This window comes from Oryx dammah, unplaced genomic scaffold (genome assembly GCF_014754425.2).
Source record: "Oryx dammah isolate SB20612 unplaced genomic scaffold, SCBI_Odam_1.1 HiC_scaffold_2, whole genome shotgun sequence".
Lineage (NCBI taxonomy): Eukaryota > Metazoa > Chordata > Mammalia > Artiodactyla > Bovidae > Oryx > Oryx dammah.
In genome coordinates this window covers 155,529,830-155,554,975 of record NW_024070186.1, presented here as the reverse complement: position 1 = coordinate 155,554,975, position 25,146 = coordinate 155,529,830, and the positions used below count along the sequence as shown (strand labels likewise).

The window sequence follows — 25,146 nt, the reverse complement described above, 5'->3', positions numbered from 1 at the left end:
GCTTATTTAACTTCTATGCAGAGTACATCATGAGAAACACTGGGCTGGAAGAAGCACAAGCTGGAATCAAGATTGCCAGGAGAAATATCAATAACCTCAGATATGCAGATGACACCACCCTTATGGCAGAAAGTGAAGAGGAGCTAAAAAGCTTCTTGATGAAAGTGAAAGAGGAGAGTGAAAAAGTTGGCTTAAAGCTCAACATTCAGAAAACGAAGATCATGGCATCTGGTCCCATCACTCCATGGGAAATAGATGGGGAAACAGTGGAAACAGTGTCAGACTTTATTTTGGGGGGCTCCAGAATCACTGCAGATGGTGATTGCAGCCATGAAATTAAAAGATGTTTACTCCTTGGAAGAAAAGTTATGACCAACCTAGATAGCATATTCAAAAGCAGAGACATTACTTTGCCAACAAAGGCCCGTCTAGTCAAGGCTATGCTTTTTCCAGTGGTCATGTATGGATGTGAGAGTTAGACTGTAAAGAAGGCTGAGCGCCGAAGAGTTGATGCTTTTGAACTGTGGTGTTGGAGAAGACTCTTGAGAGTCCCTTGGACTGCAAAGAGATCCAACCAATCCATTCTGAAGGAGATCAACCCTGGGATTTCTTTGGAAGGAATGATGCTGAAGCTGAAACTCCAATACTTTGGCCACCTCATGTGAAGAGTTGACTCACTGGATAAGACCCTGATGCTGGGAGGATTGTGGGCAGGAGGAGAAGGGGACGACAGAGGATGAGATGGCTGGATGGCACCACTGACTCGATGGACGCGAGTCTGAGTGAACTCCGGGAGTTGGTGATGGACAGGGAGGCCTGGCCTGCTGCGATTCATAGGGTCGCAAATAGTCGGACACGACTGAACGACTGAACTGAACTGAACTGTACACCTGGCTTCCTAGGTGGCGCTAGCAGTAAAGAACCTGCCTGCCAATTCTGGAGATGCAAAGAGATGTAGGTTCCATCCTTGGGTGGGGAAGGTCCCCTGGAGGAGGGCAGGGCAACTCACTCCGGTATTCTTGCCTGGCCAATCCCCTGGACAAAGGAGGCTGGCAGTCCATAGGGTTGCAGTCAGACACCACTGAAGCGACTTAGCACGCACGCAGGAACTCAGTTCATAGCAGTAATTCAAAGACTACTTCTGTGAACAATTTTATAATGACTAATAAGCTAAAAATCTAAAAGGAGGGTATTGTTTATCGGGGTCTGGTTCAATCCCTATTGCGCCTGTATCTGACAATATACGGTAAGCATTTAACCACTTGCCAACGGTGGCATCCAGGGCTATATCTCGCTTAAATCCCCCAAAGTTGGCCTCTGTGCCTCAAAAACGTCACCACATGGGACCCACAGAAGCGCTGCCGCTCTAGCTATCATCCCTGCGCGCAAGACACTGCCCGGCGCCTTGGCCTGGCGTCCGCTGTCAGGAAAGCGGAACCGGGGAAGGAGCTCTGTGCCCCTAACCAACATGGCCTCTCGGAGGCTTCAGACTGAGGGCGGCAGCCTACGGATCACGTGAGGGAAGTTGCGCTCTTCTATTGGCTTCTTCTGCTGGACGGCCACGGGGGCAATAACCCACGTGGGCCGGCCTTAAAGGGCCCGGGGCTATCTCAGCTCTGCCCTCTGTGGCCGGCTGGGGCCCCCGAAAGGAAAGGCGGTGGGCGGGGCCCGGCGCTCTCCCGGAGCCGCGGTGACCGCCGCCGGCTGCGACGCGAGCCCCGAGCCGGCGGACCGGAGACGGGCGCGACGATCCCGCGTCGGGCCGCTCGGGCGCGGGGTCATGGAGGACAGCTCCGCCGGGCCCCGGCTCGGGGCGGCGGCCGAGGCGGCCGAGGCGGGAGCGCAGCCCGGGTACACGCTGCGGCCCTTCGCGCCGTTCTCGGGGGCGGCCGGGACCGACGAGGGCGGCGGCGACTGGAGCTTCATCGACTGCGAGATGATGGAGGAGGTGGGCCTGCAGGACCTGCCCAGCGCCACCATCGCCTGCCACCTGGACCCGCGCGTGTTCGTGGACGGCCTGTGCCGGGTGAGGGCCCGGGCGCGGCGGCCCGTCGGGGGGAGGGCGGACACTTGTTGCCGGGACGAGGTGGCGCCGAGGTCCGGGGCCGGCCCGGGGTAGCCTCTTCAAGCCGGGCCGCCGGCGGAGGAACGCAGCGATGTCCCCGGCCACCCTGCCTCGGTTCCCCTCTGTCCCGGCTGGGGTGGGAGCGCCCTCCCCGAGATCCCGGGTCCCCGAGCACCTGCCGGGCCGCGCGCTGCCCGCCCATGGTGGGGATCTTCAAAGGGGCTTGCCTTTCACCTGGGCTGGCTGGTAACCACCTCCCAGCGATGCCCCTGCCCCCCCCACCCCGGCCCCCGAGTGTGAACACGGGTGCGTTAGAGGGGCGACATAGCAGGAGACGATCGGAGCATGAATTAGCTGCCCAGATGGCCGGGGATGCGCGTACCCTCACCTTGAGGCTTGGGTCGTGCCGGGCACTTTACTTAATTCCTTTGAGGAGGGGTCGCTTCATTCATAGGGAGGAGGAAACAGACATTTGTCTGCGCGACGTTGACTCACTGTACATAAATAGGACGGTGTCTCCGCATTCTCAGTCTGCACGCCTGGGAAGGAAAGCCAATGTTTGGGTGAGGAGCCGCGGTTGCTCTTTATCCAGCGCTTGGCCAGTTTTGGTCGAATGGTGTTGGGGGGAAGGGGCCATTTGCTAGGCCTTTGAGGATACTTAGTCGGGAATCCAGCTCCCTGAAGAGGGGGTGGGGCAGGGGACACTCAGTAAAGGGGGAGTTGGATTTTGTTTTCTGTTTTTATTTTCCCCTCCAGATCCCCACATTTTAGACACGTTGGAGGGTGAGGGGGCAGGTATGAGTAACAGATGGTGGTGGGGAGGAGGGATTTATTTCTGATCTGCAATCAGTGTGCAGAATAAAATGTGTACCTCGGCCGGCGTTGCAGGGTAAAGCCTGCCTTTGAGAGAGATGCCCCATTAGGGGAGCAGCTCTCAAAGAAAGTGCTGCTTTCGGATGCTTGGCTCTGAGTCCGCGGTTAAGTGTCAGTGAACTGGAGTTGAAGGCGGCTGCCAAGAGGAACACCACTGGAACAGAGAATGGTGCCCATAAGACTCATGTGTTTATCAGGTACAGGCCCATCTGCTCCCAGAAAGGATGTCCAGTGCTATGTGCTTAGATAAGGGTCCATGCATGCTTTCTAAAGCTACAGTTGGCACAAATACAGGGTCTAACTCCTTTCACTCTAAAACCTTTTCTCTTCTTGAGGCTGAGGTCTGTCAGCACATGGAGTTTCTTTCTTACCGGTCCTAGGCGGTCATGCCAAAGGAGCAAGATCAGATCATACAAGATGCCGCTTGTGTGCCTAGCAGTCTCATAGTTATGCAGTCTTCCCTGTGTCAGAGACCATCCTGAAATTGCTGCATCGGAAATGTTTCCCACCTTGCAAGCTCTTCACTTTAACAAATGGGTAGAGATTCTGCTTTGAGCCAGGCACTCACTGTTATAGGCTCCGAGGGCACAGCAGTGAAGAAAAGAGCCTTTCTGCCTTCAGGACTGGCATTTTTGTTGGGGAAAACAAGACAATAAACAAATATATATGAAATAGGTCAGGAGGTGATAGTACTATAGGAAAAATATTGGCCTTAGGAGATGGGGAGGGGAGGGGGACTGCTGTTTTACCAGAAAACGATCGGGGAAAGGCTTACTCACAAGGTACTGTTTTGAGCAGAGACACCGTTCATTTATTCTTTTAGCTTCCTGTGCTTCAGGTGCTGTTTTAGGCCCAGTGGACAGAGTGGTGAACATGATGAGCTTTCTGCTTATGTTCTAGCAGAGGCTGAGAAAGGGAGAGACAGTTTTAAAAAAGGAATGCATAGGTGAGAATCAGGCTGATGTGATAGGGAGTGGCCGAGGAGAGGACAGGGAGTAGGCTGTGCCAGCCAGGGCCTAGCAGGGATACTGCGGTGGTTCTGGAGGTGTAATGAAGAACCAGTTGGTGGGGGCAGGACTGAGGCAATCAGCAGAGAGTGTTGGATGGAGGGAAGTCCTGTTGCTGGGACCCTAGGGGAGGAATCTTCTGGCAGGAGCTACAAACATGGAGGGATGGAACTGAGGTGCTGAAGCAGCGAGCTGCAAGTTAAGAAGTATCCCAGCTTGCCCCAGCTTTCTGATCTCATCACTGGTGGAACCAAGCTGGCAGCCAGGAAGCTGGGGACTCCAAGCAATGCTGCTGGTAGGTGGGGTCAGGGCTCAGGGAAGGTGGAGGGGGCAGAACACAGTTCTGGGATCAGTGCCGGTAAAGAGGACCTGCAGAGAGAGTCAGCCTGCAGTCCATTTTACGCCAAGTGGCCCCAGAAGGCCACTCGGCACTGCTTGGGTGTGGCTGGCAGGAAGAAGCTCCTCATGTGGATGTTGTGTGGTGGGCATCCAGGCAGAGAGCATAGCAGATGCAGAAGTTCCAGTGCAGGGATGAGCCAAGGCCTTTCCAGGGCCCAGTGAGGGTGGTGGTGGCGGCCGAGGTTGGATGCAGCCAGGGAATGGTTCCTTGGGAGCCTGGGAGGCCCTGGGAAGGATTCGGGTCCTGTACTAATTAAAAGCTAGCTGGAGAATGGCTTTGGGGAAGGAGGTTGGGTGGGCAGGAGAGGCAGCAAGGAGACCCCTTGTGAGGATCTTAGCTTGGGTTGTCAGGGGAGCTGGCCAGGTGTTTGCACTAGGCTAGTGGGGTTGGAAACCATGCTCTCTTCATGCGGGGCTCAGGAGCCTCCGAATGTGGGCTGGGGGAGCTCTGTGCCTTGGTCGCCCATCTACAGGGTCCTTCAGACCACTGGAAAACCTTCCAGGAGAAAGCTAGTCTCTCATTTAGCCAACACCACCCCTCCAGGTGGGAAGATGCAGCTTCTGAGATTTCAGCTGGACAACTTTATCGTTTTGGAGGCCATTTTTCCTAAAGCTGGAGTGCTGGAGTGCTGGAGTGCTTGGGGTGCTGTAGTGAAAATGTGATTCTAATTGAGGTCAGCGGTGTCTGACCCTCGAGTAGGCAGACTTTTAACTGTGTTGCCCACAGAGGTCCCCTTTGTGCTGGTAGTCTGGCCATGTGGGTATCTTTACCTAGTCTGTTGGAGGGTCACCTGGATGAGTGACAGTGTCTTAACCCGTTAAAGCCACTGTAACAAAATACCACAGACTGGTGGCTTCTAAACAACAGGAACGTATTTCACGTAGTTGTGAAGGCAAGCATGGCTGGGTGAGGGCCCTCTTGTGGGTTGTAGGCTCCTCTGTGCCCTCATGCAGTGGAAGGGATGCGAGAGCTCTGTGGGGTCTCTTACAAGGACACTGATCCCATTATGAGGGCCCCACCCTCATGATCCTTGATGACCTCTCAATAGCCCGTACCATCATCTTCGAGGGGGAGCACATCAGTCTATGAATTTGGGGGAAACAGGCATCCAGAGGGTGGCAGGTGATATGAAGGAAAAAGGCTGTGTCAGTGTTCTTCCCATGTGTTCATGTCATTCTCTGACCTTCATCTTAAAGGAAAGAAAGAAATTGACCCGAACTGTCAGTTCATTTCCTGGTGGCACAGACAGTAAAGAAACCGCCTGCGATGCAGAAGATCCAGGGTTCAATCCCTGGGTCGGGAAGGTCCCCTGAAGAAGGGAATGGCAACCCACTCTAGTATTCTTGCCTGGAGAATTCCCTGGACTAAGAAGACTAGCAGGAGACAGTCCATGGGGTCACAAAGAGTCAGACTGGACTGAGCAACTAACATCATTTCATTAGGGAATTAATACTGGAAGCTCATTTTCGAACTATCACAGTTGGATCTGATATGTAAAATGTATTTTTGTTAGCTGGATCATCATCCAGTATTGTAAATTATTTATAATCAACATGTTCATTAATTGTTTATCTAAAAAATGAAGCTATATCATCATTAATTTCAAATAATATTAGTCATTTCAAGTAATATATTAGAGAGATTCACACCATTACAAATAACTGAAAACTTTTATTAAAATAAGATTATTTTTCTGTTGTACATATGTTTGCTTAGCATATTCCACTGCCGTATTCTTTTTGTGAACCTTTTTGCTTTTTACTGAGAAAGCAGAGCTGTGCTTTGCACCAGTAATTACCTGGGCTTTGGATTGTTGGCAGCGGTTGGCTGGTTCCCTGGAATAAGAGTTCAGTTAGTTGTCACCAAGCTGACCAGAAGTTTAGAGTTCTCACATAATATTGTTAGTTGCCAGGCAGTAGAGATGGTTCCATAGAGTAATGGAAACGAACACCATGTTTCTGTTGTCTGAGCCATGAATGTATACTTGATCGACAGGCCAATTTGGAAAATGCTAATCATAGAAAAATTCACTCTCCTAGTGAATAAACTCACCTTTCTTAAAACAAACGCCCATGTAAGATTTGTGATGCTGCCGCTGCTAAGTCGCTGTGCGATCCCATAGACGGCAGCCCGCCAGGCTCCCCCGTCCCTGGGATTCTCCAGGCAAGAACACTGGAGTGGGTTGCCATTTCCTTCTCCAATGCATGCAAGTGAAAAGTCAAAGTGAAGTCGCTCAGTCATGTCTGACACCCAGCGACCCCATGGACTGCAGCCCACCAGGCTTCTCAGTCCATGGGATCTTCCAGGAAAGAGTACTGGACTGTGTTCCCATTGCCTTCTCCGGATACTGCCATAACTTTCCTTTAAAAACATGAAATATCCTGATGGTTGTGAAAGGAGTTGGAGCGGTCTCCTTAAATTCTTTTTATCAGTGAAGGCCCCTGAGCGGTTCGCGAAACGCCTGTGCCCAGGCCCCTCCATACCAACTCCAGTCTCGTCCTGGGAGTCTTGGCCTGGGAGACCCCCCAATGTGATTCTAATTGGGAGACAAGATTGAGGACCACCGTCTAGCCAAAAGGGGTCTAGCCTGACCAGAATCATTGTCATATCATGAACATATCCTTGGGTCATCGATCACTGGTTCCACTCTCAGCCAGATCTGTGCCTTGGTCTCCTCCAGTCCAAAATGACAGTCAGCGCCATGCTCTGAGGCCTCCCATCTCCTAAGCGCCATTTGACCTCGTGGCTGTAAAGCAGGGTGACTGGCCATCATGCTGAGAGACAAGAACAAGAACACCTCCTCGAACGTGGGCTTGCCTCGCCTGGCCTCCGTGTTCATCCGCTTGTGCTGCTGCTTGCTCTCCTGCTGCTGCTAAGTTGCTTCAGTCGTGTCCGACTCCATGCGACCCCGTAGAGGGCAGCCCACCAGGCTCCTCTGTCCACAGGATTCTCTCCACCAGACATCAGATCCAAGACTTGTCCTCCCAAAGCCTGTAGTTTGGTAGCAAACAAGTTATCACTCAGTAGTGATCTGATGATTGAAACGTTGGGGAGATCCCACGTGGCACAGCTGAAGTGCGTGGTTTCCACTTGCGCGGCTGTTATGTGCTTGGCCATGTGGCTGTCTGTGCCTGTCCCGAGTCAGTCTGTAGCAGTGTGCTGTCAAAGGTGACACCCCGGCAGCAGAGGTGACAGCTGGGCTCCACTGCAGCGTGGCACCCCCGCCTGCCCAGACCATTGGCACTTCTCAGCCTAGTGTCGCCGGCTCTCTCAGACTTGAACCGGCCTCACCTTTCCCCGTAAACCTCCTCAAGTGTGGAGAGATCTTAAGCCAATATGGTATGCTTTAGTTTATTTGGGAAAGTTCAGAATGTTCTAAGTTTAAGAAAAGCCCGCCTATTACATACGTGCAAAGTTTACAGTTATCCACCGTTTCCCTAATTTCAGAATTTCTGGCTCATGTATAAACAAACAGAGACTATATTAACGTCCATGAGGTTCTTTTGATCTCTTCTCCCTGTTCCTCTCCCTCACAAGCATTTGATCCCCTTTTCAGCTCAACCCATCAGCACCCTTCATTCATTGCTCAAAGCACGTCTTCTTCGGTGCAGTCGTTTTCAGGACTCTTGTCAGCAACTACAGACATTTCAAGCCCCAAGACAATTACGTAAAGGAACCGGAAAAAAAAAAAAAAGGCTTTGTGATAGAACTGCTAAAGCAGAGGCTGTTTGATTCCAGTGTTTATATTTCAAGCTCTACTCCTTTCTAAAAAGGCCAGCAGATGACATGGTCCATTCTTTCTGCCTACAGGCCACCCCCTGTTCTGTGCCTGCCCCACTCCTGTCACGGTGATGGTGCTTGTGCACGTCAGTGTGTGTTGGGAGTGGGCTGGGGAGTCGCCTCCTCGGTGTATGTTTCCTGCACACAATTGTTAGGACCCGTTTCAAGGGCTGAAGAGTGCTAGTCGTTCAAAATACAATTCAGTTGCGACAGAGAATTTTTTCCTTTGTAAATGCTAATCAGCACATGGAGACGCTGGCACTTAATTAAACTGTAAGTGACTCTGCTCTGTTCTCTGAGCTGCTGCTGCTGCTGCTGCTGCTAAGTCACTTCAGTCGTGTCCAACTCTGTGACCCCATAGACGGCAGCCCACCAGGCTCCCCCGTCCCTGGGGTTCTCCAGGCAAAAACACTGGAATGGGTTGCCATTTCCTTCTTCAATGCATGAAAGTGAAAAGTGAAAGGGAAATCGCTCTGAGCAGTGATGGGCTTATACCATGGCCATACCGGAGTGGGTTGCCATTCCCTTCTTCAGGGGAATCTTCCTGATCCAGGGATCGAACCTATAACACTATAAAAGAATGCTATTTTAGACTCCACTACTTAATGTAAGTAAAATACCTGGTTGATAGGTTTACAGCAAAAGCTGTCAGTCCATATACTTCTGAACTGAAAGTTCAGGAAACAAAAGCTTTTTTTTTTTAAAACATTGGGAAGGCTCAGTACTTTTCCTTTCATTACTAATTTCAGCAGGTGCAATATGTAGTTCCCATGTGTAATCATAATTAACACCAGAGAAAAAAGTGTTTGAGGTTGGCCTGAATTCAGAATTGAAAGACAAAAATGTTATTGGATTCAGAAAACTAATATTGGAGGTTTTTTTTTCATTCAACAATAGCTTGTTTTACTTTGTCACCTTTATCATTTTTGTTAAATTTTCTGCTTTACCTTACTGATAATAAAATAGTTTCTGTTCATTTACATGAGTTGCTTTCTGTGTAATATATACCATTTCATCATTTTACAAGAACTCTATGATATTGGTACTATTATTCCCATTCTACAGATGTGAAAACTGAGGCCAGGAGAGGCCAAGTAACCTGTCCCAGGTCACATAGTAAGTGCTGGCCCTATGATGCAAACCTGCTTTCGTGTTAATTGCTCAATCATTTCTGACTCTTTGCGACCCCATGGACTGTAGCTTACCAAACTCCTGTCCGTGGAATTCTCCAGGCAAGAATACTGGAATGGGTAACCATTTCCTTTTCCAGGGGATCTTCCTGGCCCAGAGATCAAACCCCACTCTCCTACATTGCACAAAACTGATTTTAGGCAACTCCATAGCCTGTTCTGGAATCATCTTACAGTGTGCAGTAATGCACGTGAATTTTTCATATCTTTCACATCTTATTTCAGCCCTAGGATAGCTCTATGAATAAAGTTCTTTTATCCACAGGAAACTGAGGTTCAGATGAATTACAACTCTTATTCTCTCAGCCATTTATTTATATTTAACATATATATTTGAGTGCTTTTGGGACATCAGTTGCAGCCCTGATGACATTCTTGGGTTCAAGCAGAAGGCAGTACCTGGGTGCTGGAGCCAGACAGACCCGGACTTAAATCCTGGCTCCATCACTTCACTCACTCATTCATTCATTCAACTCAGTCACTCCTTCCTTCAGTCATTCATTCAGTCACTCGTTCAACAAATATTTTTTAAGATAATGTTTGAATTTTATTTTTATTATTGTCATTGAATTTATACATTTTGATACATTTTTAAATTTAATTTTTTTAATATAGTAATACATTCACACTGTTCAAAACCCAGAAAGTATTAAAAGGTATATAGTGAAAAGTCTTTCTCCAATCCTTGATAGTCAGTCCTCTCAAAAGTAACTATGATTTTTGGTAAACTTTCTGCTTCTAGAGTTTCTATATGCACATTTGAATATAACATGGGTATTTCACTAGACTTTCATTTCTTTCCCCTTGACACACTAAAGTTGCGTATTTGTTTACTGTTCTATATCTTGATGTTTTCCCCACATAACGGTATAGCTTGGAGATGTTTCTATAATGGTACACAGAAAGGTCTCGTTTTTTCCTGCTGCATAGTATTCCATTGCACGCATACTGTACTTTGTTTAACCAGCCCCTATTGGTAGATATTTGGTTTGTTTCCTGATTTTTCCTGTTACACGTGACTTTTCCATGAGTCACTTCAGATGGGTGGCAGAGAATTCGTCTACTCAAAGGGCATATTCATTTTAACACGTGTTTCTCAGGGCCTGCTGTGTTCTGAGCACTGTGCTGGTGGCAAGGCCCTCTGTAGGACCCCAGATGAGTCAGTCAACCTCCCCAGGCCCCCAGTCTGCCCAGTTGCAGAAGGAGGACAGTAACCCCACCCCCACAGTCTCGGTGAGGTCAGTGTGAGAGGTCACAGCCCTCTGTGAATGACAGACAGCAGCCTTCCTCCTGGTGCTCACAGGCCAGCAGGGAAGACACGTGATTTTTTTTTTTAATTGTGTATGCTATGTAAATACAGCCTAAGGGCTTCATGGGTTTCGCAGATGACTCAGTAGTAAAGAACTTGCCTTCCAGTGCAGGAGATGTGGGCTCGATCCCTGGGTCAGGAAGATCCCCTGGAGAAGGAAATGGCAACCCACTCCAGTATCCTTGCCTGGAGAATCCCACAGAGAGAGGAGCGTGGCGGGCTACAGCCCATGTACTCGCAAAGAGCTGGACACAACTGAGCACATATACACACACACACATGCAAGGGCTTAACACATCCATAACAAGCCACCTGTCCTTGGGCAAGATGTCCACCCAGATCTCTGCCGCTTCATCTATGAAGTGAGCAGGTTGAGCTGGATCAGCTCAGTGGGGTTGCTTCTGGCTCTTCCATTGGTGGAGTGCGGCCCCTTTGCCCCTTGCTACCCCACAGGATTTCCCCAGCAGGAACTGGCTCAGCAACAGAATGTTCCCTGGTGTGACCGTGACTCTAGTTCTCTTCCATCCAGCTTTCCAGCCTCACACCTGTAGGGGAGACAGAACCCTGCCTCTGCCTGTCCTAGGTTTTCAGCTGTGACTCTTTAAGAAAAAGATGGATCACAAGAGAAAAACAGTTATTAACGCATGCAGCATGCATCAGGGGGGAGAACCCTTAGCACGACAACGTGGAGACTTAGAACTTGGCTTGTACAGCCTCTTCAACAAAGAATAAATTGATAAGAGAAACGGTAGGAGGGAGGGAAGCCATTTCAGGCTTCCAGCTCGCTGCAGGGAAGTCAGTTCATGGGAGGAAGCTGATGGGCACGTTGGCATGAGAGTCTGGAACATCTCCATTAAGAGGGTCATTTATATCCTACCTTCAGGCAGGAAAGAGAGGAAAGATGGAGGTTTCCTGCATATGTGCTTTGTAACTGCCTTCAGCTCCAAATAACTTTTATGTTGAAGAGGCATACTTGGGGGGTGACATTCTGGCTTCCCCATCCCCACACTCCTGCCTTACCCTGCAGTGGTCCCTGGGAAACCTGTCTGCTGGTTTAAGGAAGAGAGAAGGTCAGTTTCAGTCACTTAACGCTTGTGTCTGTAATTGGTCTTGGAAGTTTCATTGCTCCAAGAGGAACCTGTGTCAGAGACACTCTACTTGACCCCACAGCCAATTCTGTCCAGTTGCCATTTGAGAGTTTGCAAGAGGTTTATCCTTACAAAGCCAGAATGCTTGAGTGCATCTTTTCTTTTTTTTAAAGTTTGTCCATTACTAGGGGCTTTCACAGATCTCCTGATAGTCATTTATTATTGACAAGGTGACTGTATGCTCCAGTTTGCCCATCTCATCCCACAAAGGTTACTAGTAGTCCCCTCTTTCATCTGAAGTTCGAGTGATCACTTATATACGTACTTAGTAATTATACAGTTCGTGATAAACACCCTATTAGTGCTTACCGTTGGCCAAATGTTTTATGTACATCGTTAAATTTCATCCTTCTTGTGCTTAGTTGCTCAGCTGTGTCTGACTCTTTGCAGCCCTGTGCCCTGTAGCCTTCCAGGCTTCTCTGTTCGTGGGATTCTCCAGGCAAGAATACTGGAGTGGGTAGCCATCCCCTTCTCCAGGGGAATCTTCCCAACCCAACATTGCAGGCGAATTCTTTACTGTCTGAGCCATCAGGGAAGCCTACTCATCCTTCTTACAACCTTCTGTGATAGATACTGTATTTGCCCATTTTATAGATGACAACGTCTTTCTGCTGCCTTTGCAAAGCTAATCAGCACATAGACTCCCGTGGCAACTGGACATCAGATTCTGGGCACAGCTACAGAACCATGGCAGAAAGGACCTTGGGCTCAAGCCTTCTTCATTTCTGCAGGGAGGAATCAAGGCTCAGAGCGGTGCTGAGGTTTCCTGAGGGGGAACTCACTACATACTGGCAGAACTAGAATTTTCTCCCAGCCCGCCAGTTACACTGCTTGTCTGATTTCCTGTGCAATGATGTCCTCCCCTGCTGCATCCCCCAGCCCTCGCTGAGCACGCAGAGCTGTTGTTTAGTCGGCTGAGTCGTGTCAGAATCTTTTGTGACCCCCTGGACTGTAGCCCACCAGGCTCCTCTGTTCCATGGGATTTTCCAGGCACAAATACGGGAGTAGGTTGCCATCTCCTGCTCCAGGGGGCACCCAGGGCATGTGGATAATGAGGTGGACATCCAGAGTCTCATCGGCAGGAACAAGAAAAACTGTCACCACGCTACCGTTAGGGGCCCCCAAAGAGCAAGGTTTCTGTGGCCGGTCCTGGTGGAGGGGCAGAGGAGATGGTGTCCTGAGAGCTAGTCTCTGGGCTGTTTGAACACCAGCAACCGCCACCAGGGGGAGGTCACTTCACATAAGTTCTGCCATAGAGACTGGTGGTTGCCTTAGACTTTATTTCTGGCATTAAAGACAGAAAGTGCATTTTCAGAGGGGGAACTCCCTCCTTGTGCTGCAGAAGAAGCTATCATAATCATCGGTGTGTAATTGAAACTCGCAAGAGGAGAGACACCCCCTCCCCTCCCAGAAAGCTGGCCAAGAGGGAGGGGACCCTCGCTGCTGCTGGGCAATGGGACCCACTTTGGTTCCAACAGGGAACAAGGATACTGTGCCTCAAGGAGTGACCCTCCTCTTCCAGCTGCCCCTAGTGCAGGCTGTGACATCCTCCACCCCCTGCTCTGATCTGTGGTTACTTGTTCAGACGGTGACTCAAAATATCAGGTGACTCAAACTGTCAGCATAAAGAAATACAAAGAGAGCTCACTCAGAGGAAGCAGGCACTTCACTGCAGAGATAAGGGCAATTTTCTGAGCTGGCTTCTGCCATGAGGTTGCTACAGAGATTAGTTTTCAAAGGCAAAGCTCGTGCTGCTGCATAGGTTGCCAGACAGACCCCTGTGGTGACCCCTGTTCGAGGAATTATCTGCTGCCCAGGCGACAGGGTAACAGCATTGTTCTGGGCTGAAGTCAGGATTTGGGACAATTCGGGTAGATCTAAGCTCTGCTCACACAGCCACCTTTCCATCCTAAGGGGCAGATCTCAGACAGTGATGGAGAACCCTCAGGTCGGGGTCAGCTGACTGTTGCTCAGGCGCTCAGTCGTGTCCGACTCTTTGTGACCCCATGGACTGCAGCATGCCATGCTTCCCTGTCTTTCACCATCTCTCAGAGTTTGCTCACACTCACATCCATTGAGTCTGTGATGCCATCCAACCATCTCATCCTCTATCACCCCGTTCTCCTGCCCTCAATCTTTCCCAGCATCAGGGTCTTTTCCAGTGAGTCGGCTCTTCCCATCAGGTGGCCAAAGTATTGGAGTTTCAGTTTCAGCATCAATCCTTCCAGTGAGTATTCAGGGTTGATTTCCCTTTGGGTTGACTGGTTTGATCTCCTTGCTGTCCAAGGGACTCTCAAGAATCATCTCTAGCACCACAGTTCGAAAGCATCAGTTCTTCAGTGCTCAGCCTTCTTTATGGTCCAACTGACTATAAACTCCTAAAAACAGACCACTCACCAGCAAAACTCACTGGGTTACAGTTCATGAACTGGCCAGGAAAACCTTGCAGACATCTGGCAACATCTCCCTCTCTGGAACAGCCCCACTATAGATGTATCCTTCAAACTCAACCACCTGTTTGACCCTGACACAGCATTTCCAGAGCTGTTCTCATTTTTCACATCAACTCTGAATTTGTGTATTTCTTCCCAGTGACTTATAAGTTTTCAGGGCACAGTTGGACTCCGGTGTGTTCTGTTACTTGTTATTTCCTTGATATATCTTGGGAAATACCATCATCGAATGCTCAGGTAGTCTGTAACCTCCACGTTCAGAGTATTCCCGTTATTTGGAACACATTTAAGATAATGACCTAGTTCTCACTACTGTGAACATGCCTGAGACGGTGGCATAGATGAGTTGGGTGGGCGTAGAGAGGTTATATGTTTGGGGGGTGACTTCCTGCATTTATTGGAGGGTAGCTGTGCAGAGGACCGAAGAAAGTCCAATGTGCTATATCCGTGGCTTGGAATGAAGCAGTAACAGCCAGCCTGTGGCTGAGATCGTGAGCATGTTCTTCATCTTATATCGTAAAACAAGGGCTGGGTGGTCCTTTACCCTACTAGGGTATGGCGAGAGGGAAATACAGCACGGCCATGTTTGTGACAAGACCTGAAGGCAGAACGTACCCTGAAATGATCTGTTTAGGCTTTACCAAGGATTTTATTACTTACTTTATGATCAGAGGTTTTGTCTTGGATCAGTTCAGTTCAGTTCAGTCACTCAGTCATGTCCAACTCTTTGCCACCCCATGGACTGCAGCACGCCAGGCTTCCCTGTCCATCCCCAACTCTCGGAGCTTACTCAGACTCATGTCCATTGAGTCGATGATGCCAAGGTATTGAATAGCCATTTCATTTTTATTTCATTTTCCTTTCTTTTCCTCCTCTGTTTTCTCTCCTAGATAGCACAGGGACCACACTGGCAGGATCACCTGCTTGCAGACTTTTTCTTGCCTGTTGTTCACTTTATTTTAATGGCTTAGCCGAGAATGAAAGTGTGCAAAAGAGAATGCATGCATTACCCCAAGAACGCCCACCTTCTTTATGGACAAATGCCTACCTTCCTTTAGGGCTTCTCGGGTAGCTCAGTGGTAAAGAATCCTCCTGCCAATGCAGGAAGACACAGGTTCCATCCCTGGGTCGGGAAGATCCCCTGGAGAAAGAAATGGCAACCCACTCCAATATTCTTGCGGGGGAAATCCCATGGGCAGAAGAGCCTGCTGGGCTGCAGTCCATGGGGTCGCAAAAGAGTCAGGCATGACAATAACCTACTTTGGTGGTGTGTGTGTTAAAGCACAGTCAGACAGCTGAGCGACTGAGCACAGCCAGACACGTTACAGAAGCAGTAAGATGCAATAGTTACAAGGGTGGACTCCAGAGTCAAGTCGGTCTGAACTGTGAGACCTTGGTCAAGGAAGTTATCTTCCCTGTGCTTCAGTCCCTTTGTAAAATGGGGTAATAAAAGTATAAGATGAAAAGAGCATATAAATAAAGGGCTAAGAATAATACCTTCCAACTGTTAGCAGTTTTATTTCAGTGATTACTAAAATGCAAAGACTATTGTATCTGAGATTGCTCACTGCTGTAATCCTGTGCCCAGGACAGTGTCTGCCACCAGGTCTCCTGCATTGCAGGCAGACGCTTTACCCTCTGAGCCACCAGGGAAGCCCCAATAAATATTTGTGCAGCAGTGAAAATAAAACATTAACATTATAAGGAAAGTATTGTTCTTTTAAGTTCATTAAATGTTAAGCCTCATTTTCCCAGGAGTAATTTTAGGCACCTCCAGATGCCGCCTACATTATCTTAGCCCAGTAGGCTCTGCTGGGTTTCCCAGGTGGCTCAGTGGTAAAGAATCTGCCTTCCATGCAGGAGACTCGAGTTGGATCTCTGGGTCAGGAAGATCCCCTGGAGTAGGAAATGGCAACCCACTCCAGTATTCTTGCCCGGAAAATTCCATGGATAGAGGAGCCTGGTGGGCTACAGTCCACAGGGTCACAGAGAGTCAGACATGACTGAGCACACAGAGGCTCTGTAGCTTTAGAATTGTTGCACGCACACGTGTGCATGTGCCTGCGTGTGTGCACACCCACCCACGCCTGTATGAAATTGACAGGCTTAGATTTTCCTCAATATTTAGGCTACTGTTGTGAAACGTATTATACCAGAAGACTACCCTGGCTTGTTATCACTTGTAATGCTTAGAAAACCATGTTTTAACGTGAATGAGTGTTGCCGCAATGTTGAAAACAAAGAAAACTATAAACACTTAAAAAAATAAGTCAGTAAGATAATGGACATAAAAACCATCAATTTTATCTGAAACAAAATCATTGTTGATGATGAAAAGAAATCCTAGGCTTCTCCACACACACACATACGATCCTGTAGTTGAAAAATATATTGTCATCTTTGCTGGTGAGGTTTCCCCCCTCCCTCCATCCCTCCCTTCTTTCTCTCTCTCTCCACTTCCCTCCCCTCCCTTCCCTCTCCTTTTTCTTAGAATGCCTTTTTGAGGACACATAGATCTTTTCAGAAATTCATTTTCATCTGCTGAATCCCACATGCTAGCTAGCCTCTGGCCTCCTTGATAGAAGGGAGCAGGTCATTCTTTGCCAAATCTCGTCCGAAGGGGGCAAAGTCAACTTGTGAGCTTCTTATCTCTGAACACTGCTGCCCTGGTTTCCATCAGATTGTGCCAGGAAAGATGACCTTCCTTAATGAAATGTATGCTGTCTGCTTAGTACTCAGTAGCCTGCTGTGCTTTTAATTACATGAACCAGTCTTTAAAAACTTGAGTCTTATCCCTGGAGCAGCATGGCACCCACAGTCTGTCCCCAGGTCAGCCGTTCCAGATAGTTACATCAGAGAGCGGCACCCATGGGGGCTGAAGATTGGATTGAAGGGCTTTAGCACGGTGTGGTCTGGGCTCGTAGTTCTTGGAGCGCTTTCTTTGTGCTTTCAGTCCAGGATAACAGTCTTCATCCAGCCTTCCAGTCAGACTTTAGCAAGAAGTTACTCACCATTGTATTTACGTCTATATTGTGCCCCGGTGTTGCTGTTCAGTTGCTAAGGTGTGTCTCACTCTTTGCCCCTGCCCCCTGCCCCCATGGACTGCAGAACGTCAGGTTTCCTGTCCTTCACCATCTCCTGGAGTTTGCTCAGACTCATGTCCATCGAGTCAGTGGGGCCATCCAACCATCTCATCCTTTGTCGTCCCCTTCTCCTCCCGCCTTCAATCTTTCCCAGCATCAGGGTCTTTTCCAATGAGTCAGTTCTTTGCATCATCAGTTCTTCTTTGTGCTTTGAAGATTAATTCTTTATAAAATTTACATTTGGTCATTAAAATAAAAGCATTAATTGAAAATATCTCATCCTTTTCTCTCATTCTATTTCTTAGAAATAACCTCTAGGTTTTATTGTACTCTTTCATATATAGTCTATATACACCATGTGTATGTATTTATAAATATCATATTTATACACTTTTTTGCTACTTGCTTTCTTAAAATATTGGACATCTTTCAATAGACTCAATGCATTTCTTTTGATAACTGCCTTGCATTTCTTAATAAGAATGCAGTGTAATTTAACCAGCAATTCTTTTTTCTTTTTTTGTTAGACTTTCGGCCATGCCATGTGGCCTGATCAGGGATCAAACTCATGCCCTCTGCAGTGAGAGTTCAGAGTCTTAGCCGCTAGAGCCCTAAGGAAGTCCCAGCAGTTCCTACTGATGGACATTTATTTTGTTTCTAGGTTGGGTGTTTTGTTTTTGTTTTTGTTTTTTCTTATTATGAGGAGCATCCTTACACAGACCTCCCTGAGTGTCCATGGGGGGGACCCGTTCCAGGACGGATGGTTACTAAAATCTACAGAAGCTCAAGTTTCTTATGGTAAATTACGTCATATTTGCACATAACCTTTGCAGTGTAAACACTCTGTGCGTGCATACTTAGTCGCTCAGTTGTGTCTGACTCTTTGCAACCCTTTGGACTGTCGCTCGCCAGGCTCCTCATTCCATGAGATTCTGATGAGAATGAGGAGAATACTGGGGTGGGTTGCTCTTTTCTTCTTCAGGGGATCTTCCAACCCAGGGGTCGAACCTGGGTCTCCTGCACCGGACCGGCAGGAGGATTCTTTACCCTCTGAGCCACCAGGAAAGCCCCTGCATAGAATGAAAGCAAAGCGCAACGACCAAACCTTGTGAGTGAGATTCCTTTGGGTTGATGGTTACTTTGGGATAATTGGCATCTTTATGTATTGTTATAATGTTGTTCTGGGCTTCACTGATGGCTCAGATGGTAAAGCATCTGCCTGCAATGTGAGAGACCCAGGTTTGATCCCTGGGTTGGGAAGATCCCCTGGAGGACAAAATGGCACCCCACTCCAGTCTTCTTGCCTAGAGAATTCCATGGACAGGAAGCCTGGCAGGCTACAGTCCACGGGGTTGACAGAGTGGCTAACACACAGTGTTGTTCTACTTAAGCCATCTTTTAAGCCATATGTGCAGGTTTGGCATCTTCCATATGCATATATATATTCTTCTCTTAGATCGCCTATATATTTCTTTAGTTTGTTTTTATGTTTTAGATTTTTCAGTGTAAATATTTCCATGTAAGCTTAAGAAATATATTAACATATGAGATCTCCTTTTCCATTATACGTCCTTTTCCTTTCATGTAAAGGGATTGTTGTTTCCTGCATATTGATTTTGTAACCATCTGCCATACTAAAGCCTCTTATGGTTTCTTCTGCATTTTGCAGGTGTTAAATCGCATCATCTGCAAATAGTGACAGTCTTGCCATCCTCTTTGTAATAGTTGCATTTTATTCTCTCACCCACACGGCACTTGGACACTAGATCACAGGAGCAGCAGGTGTCGCCTTTGTGGTGGCCTGCCTTGGGGAAATGTGCTGGTGTCCCACCACTGACCGTAACCTTGGCCAGGCAGTGTGGTGTTGTAACTCACCGCTGTTATCTCTGACAAGTACTTGCCTGTCCTAGACCCAGTTACCCGCAACAGATACACCCAGCTGTCTCATTGCTTTTCTCTCGCATAGCACTCAGTTCTCCTTCTATGGAAGTGACTTCAGCCTTTTGGCCAAAGTCATCATCTTCTAGTAGTTCACCAGACTGACCAACAACGCAAAGGAAAAGAGGAAAGGCACCGGCTTTGTGTTCTCTAGGTCTCTTAGAAAACACGGATCCATTCCTTTGGCCACATGTGCGAATCTACAAAAAAGGTAATATTGTAGACGTCAGGGAGCTTGATATTTGTGGGCACTGTTGACAATGGGTTGCCCCCAAATGTTCCCACAGCAAGACTGGAAGAGCCCACAGTGTGACCTGGCGTACCGTTGGGATTGTGGCAAACAAGCAATTTAAGGGTATGATTCCTACCAGGACAATTAATGTCCACACTGAGCATAATAGGCTTTCTAAGAGTCTAGGTAGCTTCCTGAAACATGGGAACGGAAATGATTGGAAAAAGAAGGAAACCAAAGGGGAAGGTACTTGGGTTCAACTGAGGCTCCAGCTGGTTCCACCTAGAGAAACACACTTTGTAGAAACCTGCAAAAAAGGAGCTTGAGCTGCTGGAACCCATTCACTATGAATTCATTGCATAATAGGTGTAAAAAAATAAAAGGTCTCTGGACTATAAAAAACAAAGAAAAAGAAGTGACCTCAAGAACATTAAAAGCATTTTTATTGTAGTATTGTTGATGTACAATATTATGTAAGTGTACAATGTAGTGATTCACAATTTTTGATGATTATACTCCAATTGTACTTATTATAAAATATTGGCTGTATTCCTCATGTTGTAAAATATATCCTCGTAGCTTATTACTTTTATACATGATAGTTTGTACCTCTTAATCCCCTATATCTTTATTGCTTCTGCCTCTGTCCCTCTCCCCGCTGGCAACCGCTCGTTTGTTCTCTGTATCTGGGATCGGTTTCTGTTCTGTTATATTCACTAGTTTAACTTTCAGATTCCACGTGTAAGTGATACACAGTATTTCTGTCTGACTTAATTCACTTAGTGTTCAGTGACTCACCCTGCAAGTTCATCTGTGTTGTTGCAGATGGCAAAAATTTCCTTCCTTTTTATGGCTGAGTAGTATTCCATTGTATACACACGCACCACATCTTTCAAGAACACCTTCTGGACCTTGTGTCTCGGTCTGCACAGTCTGGATGCTGCTGATGGAGCACCCTGTGTTGATGGAAGTCTTCTGTGCTTGCTCTGTCCCACGTGATAGCCGCTGAGCATCTGAGATGTGGTTGTCATGATCAACTATTGAGCACTTAAAATGCAGCTAGTGCTGCTAAGGAACTGAGTTCTTAATTTTGCATATGTTTATTTTTTTATTTTTATTTTTTTTATGTTAAGACCATGCTGCATGGCACATGGGTTCCTAGTTCCTCGACCAGAGATTGAACCTGTGCTCCTTGCAATGGAAGCACAGAGTCTTAATGACAGGACCACCAGGTAAGTCCCTTAGTTTAGTTGAAATAGCCACATGTGGCTATTAGCTCCAGCACTGGGCAGCACTGGTTCTTCAGCCCTAAATAGCATGAAAGCCTATGACGTGAGCACAGAAAGGACCTGGCGGCTCCCGCTGTGCCCCGAGAGGTGGAGGCTGGCCTCAGATCCTCGCACGGCAAGTTCATGATTAAACAGAAGAAGCCAGGCTCCCTGTTCTTGTCTCTGGCTTTTCTCACTGTACTTGACCCTCCTCTTAACTCCTCACTTCCCACGTCCCTTCTTCCTATGACAGCCGAAGTCCAGGTGTGTACCGACTTACACACCTTTGATAAACACGTCTTAACCACACTTAGTGGAGAAGTCTGGCTTCGGGGCTAGTGCAGATGTAGAATTTTCAGCTCTGTGGTCTTACCCTACAGGGCCAAGGCTCTCTCGTGAGAAAGGCAGGTGCAGTGAGTGGGTCCAGGCGCTGTGTCTGGCTTCTCTGCCGGTGGGATCAGAACATCCTTAAACATCTGAGGATGTCTAAGATGCTCCGGCACCCTCAGGAACACCTGTTCTGTGCCCTTTCAGTTCACGTTGTCTTCTGGTCCCATCCTTAAAAGATTGTAAACATCGGTGCTTCCAGCATGACAGCAGGGCATTGCTTCTTGCCCCTTGGCTAATCTAAACCTTAAGAGAACTCAGGTCCTGCAAGTCAGGGAGGGGGATAAGGAAAGCAGAGCCTTCGAGAAGGCCCTCAACCGGGGACTCCAGGGCAGAGGGAGGACCTGAGTCTTGAAGGGCCCCACGGCTTTGCTGTTGAGGCCCTTGTAATTCTTCCTGCCTCTGCCAGCCCTTTCTCTTCCCCGGGGGTTCCTGGTCAGTCACTCAGGGTCACTGCTGGGGTCCTCCTTAGCTGGCCCCTCTAGCCACTCATTCAACAGAGGCAGGAGGGACCCACCCAGGAAGGAACTCTTTAAAAAAAATTGTTGGCATACAGTTGATTTACAGTGATGTGTTAGTTTCAGGTGTATAGCAAGCGAATCAGCTATATATATTATATACATACACGGAGGTGGCAGTTTAGTCACTAAGTCACGTCTGACTCTTGCAACCCCTTAGACTGTAGCCCACCAGGCTCCTCTGTCCATGGGATTTCCCAGGCAAGAATCTTGGAGTGGGTTACCATTTCCTCCTCCAGGGGATCTTCCCGACCCAGAGATCAAACCCCATGTCTCCTATATTACAGGCAGATTCTTTTTTTTTTTTTTTTTAGAAAAGTTTGTTCACTCATTTATTCTTGTAGATCGTAAAGTGCCAGTATTTTAAAACTATCTGATAAGGTTTCCAAGAACAAATCTGAGACATCCCATGTATCACAACCTTTCCTAAATATAGCACAGAGACTTCAATTACTTGTAAAACAATGGTTCAGCAAAAGGAACCATCAAGTGTCCATTTAACTAAATTTTGCTTTGCTATATTAAAACATACCAGAATTTTTCTACTTTTTTCATTCAGTTGGGAAGGTTTATATGCCAATATGGATGCAGATTCTGATAGGGATGCTTTAAAAAATTACCCAATTTAAACTCCTTAATTTGTCTAATTAATTACAAAATTATTTAACTTGAAAGGTTAAGACTTAAATTTTCAATCTAAGTTGAAGTTATTTCTTATATTGTTCAAAATGATGTAATTCCAGAACATGGGCTTATCCATGGTTATGAAAGGCTGTTGTTTAAATATATTTACCAAAATAAAAACTACAACAAAAAATTAACTCCCAAACCATTTACATATGTCTTTTATATATACACATATAAAAAACTTAGAATGGTCCTCAGGCATATATGAGTTAAATGCAAATTCTAAATTCTGATTGAGTAATGACTATGGAGTTTTCCTCCAACCTTTAGAAAAACTGTTCTGTAATGCTGAGGAAATAATATACCATGGTATCAAATTCTTTCCTACTGAAGGAAGCAACTACAGAAAGCTTTTATTTGTTCAAAGTAACCAGTGCTACAGATGGAAAAAAAAAAAAAACCAATGTAACTTCCCCAATATTACTTCAAAACAAACATATCAAACCTGATTTTCATTAGAATGTTGTTATTTCTTCACACTAATAAATAAAAAACCAAGACCCACATTTTATATATATATAAAAGGCAATGCAAATAATTATTGAGCCTCATCTTCTGGACAAGAATGCCAAGTTAGTCTCTCTTCATAAAAAGCAATTACAATTTGAGGACGCTTCATATTTGCTTTTGCCAGTACCAACTCCGCCTCATCGGAATCTTTCCATTTCATGAGGAACATTAATTCTCCACTGCTGTCTGTGGCACCAATTATTCGTTCTGGATCAAGACCTCTGGCAAAACCTCTCGGTTTATCAGCAGCATCTCTTTTCTTTGATTTGCTATCATAAGATTCACTGTTGGACAAAGATTTTCTTTTTGTTCCACCTTTTTCTTTACCAGCTTTTTGAGAATTAAATGCTTCAGTTAACTCTGGACAATCTAAATTTTCTTCAGGTTCCCAAGTACTGTCTGCATCTGCAAACCCCTTGAGCTTCAGGAAATACTCCGCCTTCCTGTTCACTACACGGCGGTCCAGTACTTTTTCTACTACAAATTCTTCAGGTTCTGCCTCTTCAACCTTTTTACTCTTTCCATTTTGCTTCTTTCCCATTTTTTGCAATGTAGTTTTATTGGAGGCCATTTTTTATTGCAGACTTGAAGAGCTATTATTCACCGCCTCTGAGCTGCCCCGGGTCCCGGGTCTGCGGTGTCTCCGGCCCTGCGGCGCCTCAAGCTCCAATCACACCCGAGGGGCTACAGGTGGATTCGTTACCGCTGAGCCCCCAGGGAAGCCCATACATACACATGTATCTACTCTTTTTTTTTTTTCTTAGATTCTTTTCTCATATAGACTATTACAGAGTATTGAGTAGCGTTCCCTGTGCTCTACAGTTCAGTTCAGTTCAGTTCAGTCCAGTCCAGTCGCTCAGTGGTGTCCGACTCTTTGCGACCCCATGAATTGCAGCACTCCAGGCCTCCCTGTTCATCACCAACTCCCGGAGTTCACTCAGACTCACATCCATCGAGTCCGTGATGCCATCCAGCCATCTCATCCTGGGTCGTCCCCTTCTCCTCCTGCCCCCAGTCCCTCCCAGCATCAGAGTCTTTTCCAATGAGTCAACATTTCACATGAGGTGGCCAAAGTACTGGAGCTTCAGCTTTAGCATCATTCCTTCCAAAGAAATCCCAGGGTTGATCTCCTTCACAATGGACTGGTTGGATCTGCTTGCAGTCCAAGGGACTCTCAAGAGTCTTCTCCAACACCACAGTTCAAAAGCCTCAATTCTTCAGCGCTCAGCCTTCTTCACAGTCCAACTCTCACATCCATACATGACCACAGGAAAAACCATAGCCTTGACTAGATGGACCTTAGTCGGCAAAGTAATGTCTCTGCTTTTGAATATGCTATCTAGGTTGCTCATAACTTTTCTTCCAAGGAGTAAGTGTCTTTTAATTTCATGGCTGCAGTCACCATCTGCAGTGATTTTGGAGCCCCCCAAAATAAAGTCTGACACTGTTTCCACTGTTTCCCCATCTATTTCCCATGGAATGATGGGACCAGATGCCATGATCTTCGTTTTCTGAATGTTGAGATTTAAGCCAACTTTTTCACTCTCGTCTTTGACTTTCATCAAGAGGCTTTTTAGCTCCTCTTCACTTTCTGCCATAAGGGTTGTGTCATCTGCATATCTGAGGTTATTGATATTTCTCCCAGCAATCTTGATTCCAGCTTGTGTTTCTTCCAGTCCAGTGTTTCTCATGATGTACTCTGCATAGAAGTTAAATAAGCAGGGTGACAATATACAGCCTTGACATACTCCTTTTCCTATTTGGAACCAGTCTGTTGTTCCATGTCCAGTTCTAACTTGCTTCCTGACCTGCATACAGATTTCTCAAGCGGCAGGTTAAGTGGTCTGGTATTCCCATCTCTTTCAGAATTTTTCACAGTTTGTTGTGATCCACTCAGTCAAAGGCTTTGGCATAGTCACTAAAGCAGAAATAGATGTTTTTCGGGAACTCTCTTGCTTTTTCCATGATCCAGCGGATGTTGGCAATTTGATCTCTGGTTCCTCTGCCTTTTCTAAAACCAGCTTGAACATCAGGGAGTTCACGGTTCACCTATTGCTGAAGCCTGGCTTGGAGAATTTTGAGCATTACTTTACTAGCATGTGAGATGAGTGCAATTCTGTGGTAGTTTGAGCATTCTTTTGCATTGCCTTTCTTTGGGATTGGAATGAAAACTGACCTTTTCCAGTCCTGTGGCCACTGCTGAGTTTTCCAAATTTGCTGGCATATTGAGTGCAGCACTTTCACAGCATCATCTTTCACGATTTGAAATGGCTCAACTGGAATTCCATCACCTCCACT

General features: G+C 47.0%; 2 protein-coding genes across 2 annotated transcripts in view; one reads left to right on the top strand and one right to left on the bottom strand.

Moving 5' to 3' along the window:
- Positions 1-1,685: 1,685 nt before the first annotated feature.
- RCAN1 (regulator of calcineurin 1) overlaps positions 1,686-25,146 on the top strand; it is a 121,657-nt gene continuing 98,196 nt past the window's right edge. Inside the window, exon 1 of the mRNA XM_040228744.1 lies at positions 1,686-2,026. Coding sequence (XP_040084678.1) covers positions 1,781-2,026 — 246 coding nt within the window. The 5' untranslated portion in view covers positions 1,686-1,780. The remainder of the gene's footprint in view (positions 2,027-25,146) is intronic.
- LOC120854598 (chromobox protein homolog 3-like) lies at positions 22,496-23,514 on the bottom strand. The gene has a single exon (XM_040228770.1). The coding sequence runs from the start codon at positions 23,417-23,419 to the stop codon at positions 22,877-22,879; it is 543 nt and encodes a 180-aa protein (XP_040084704.1). The 5' UTR covers positions 23,420-23,514; the 3' UTR covers positions 22,496-22,876.

Bases quoted from the DNA above. Each gene is read 5' to 3' on its own strand.
- LOC120854598 (XM_040228770.1), bottom strand. From the start codon at position 23,419: ATGGCCTCCAATAAAACTACATTGCAAAAAATGGGAAAGAAGCAAAAT.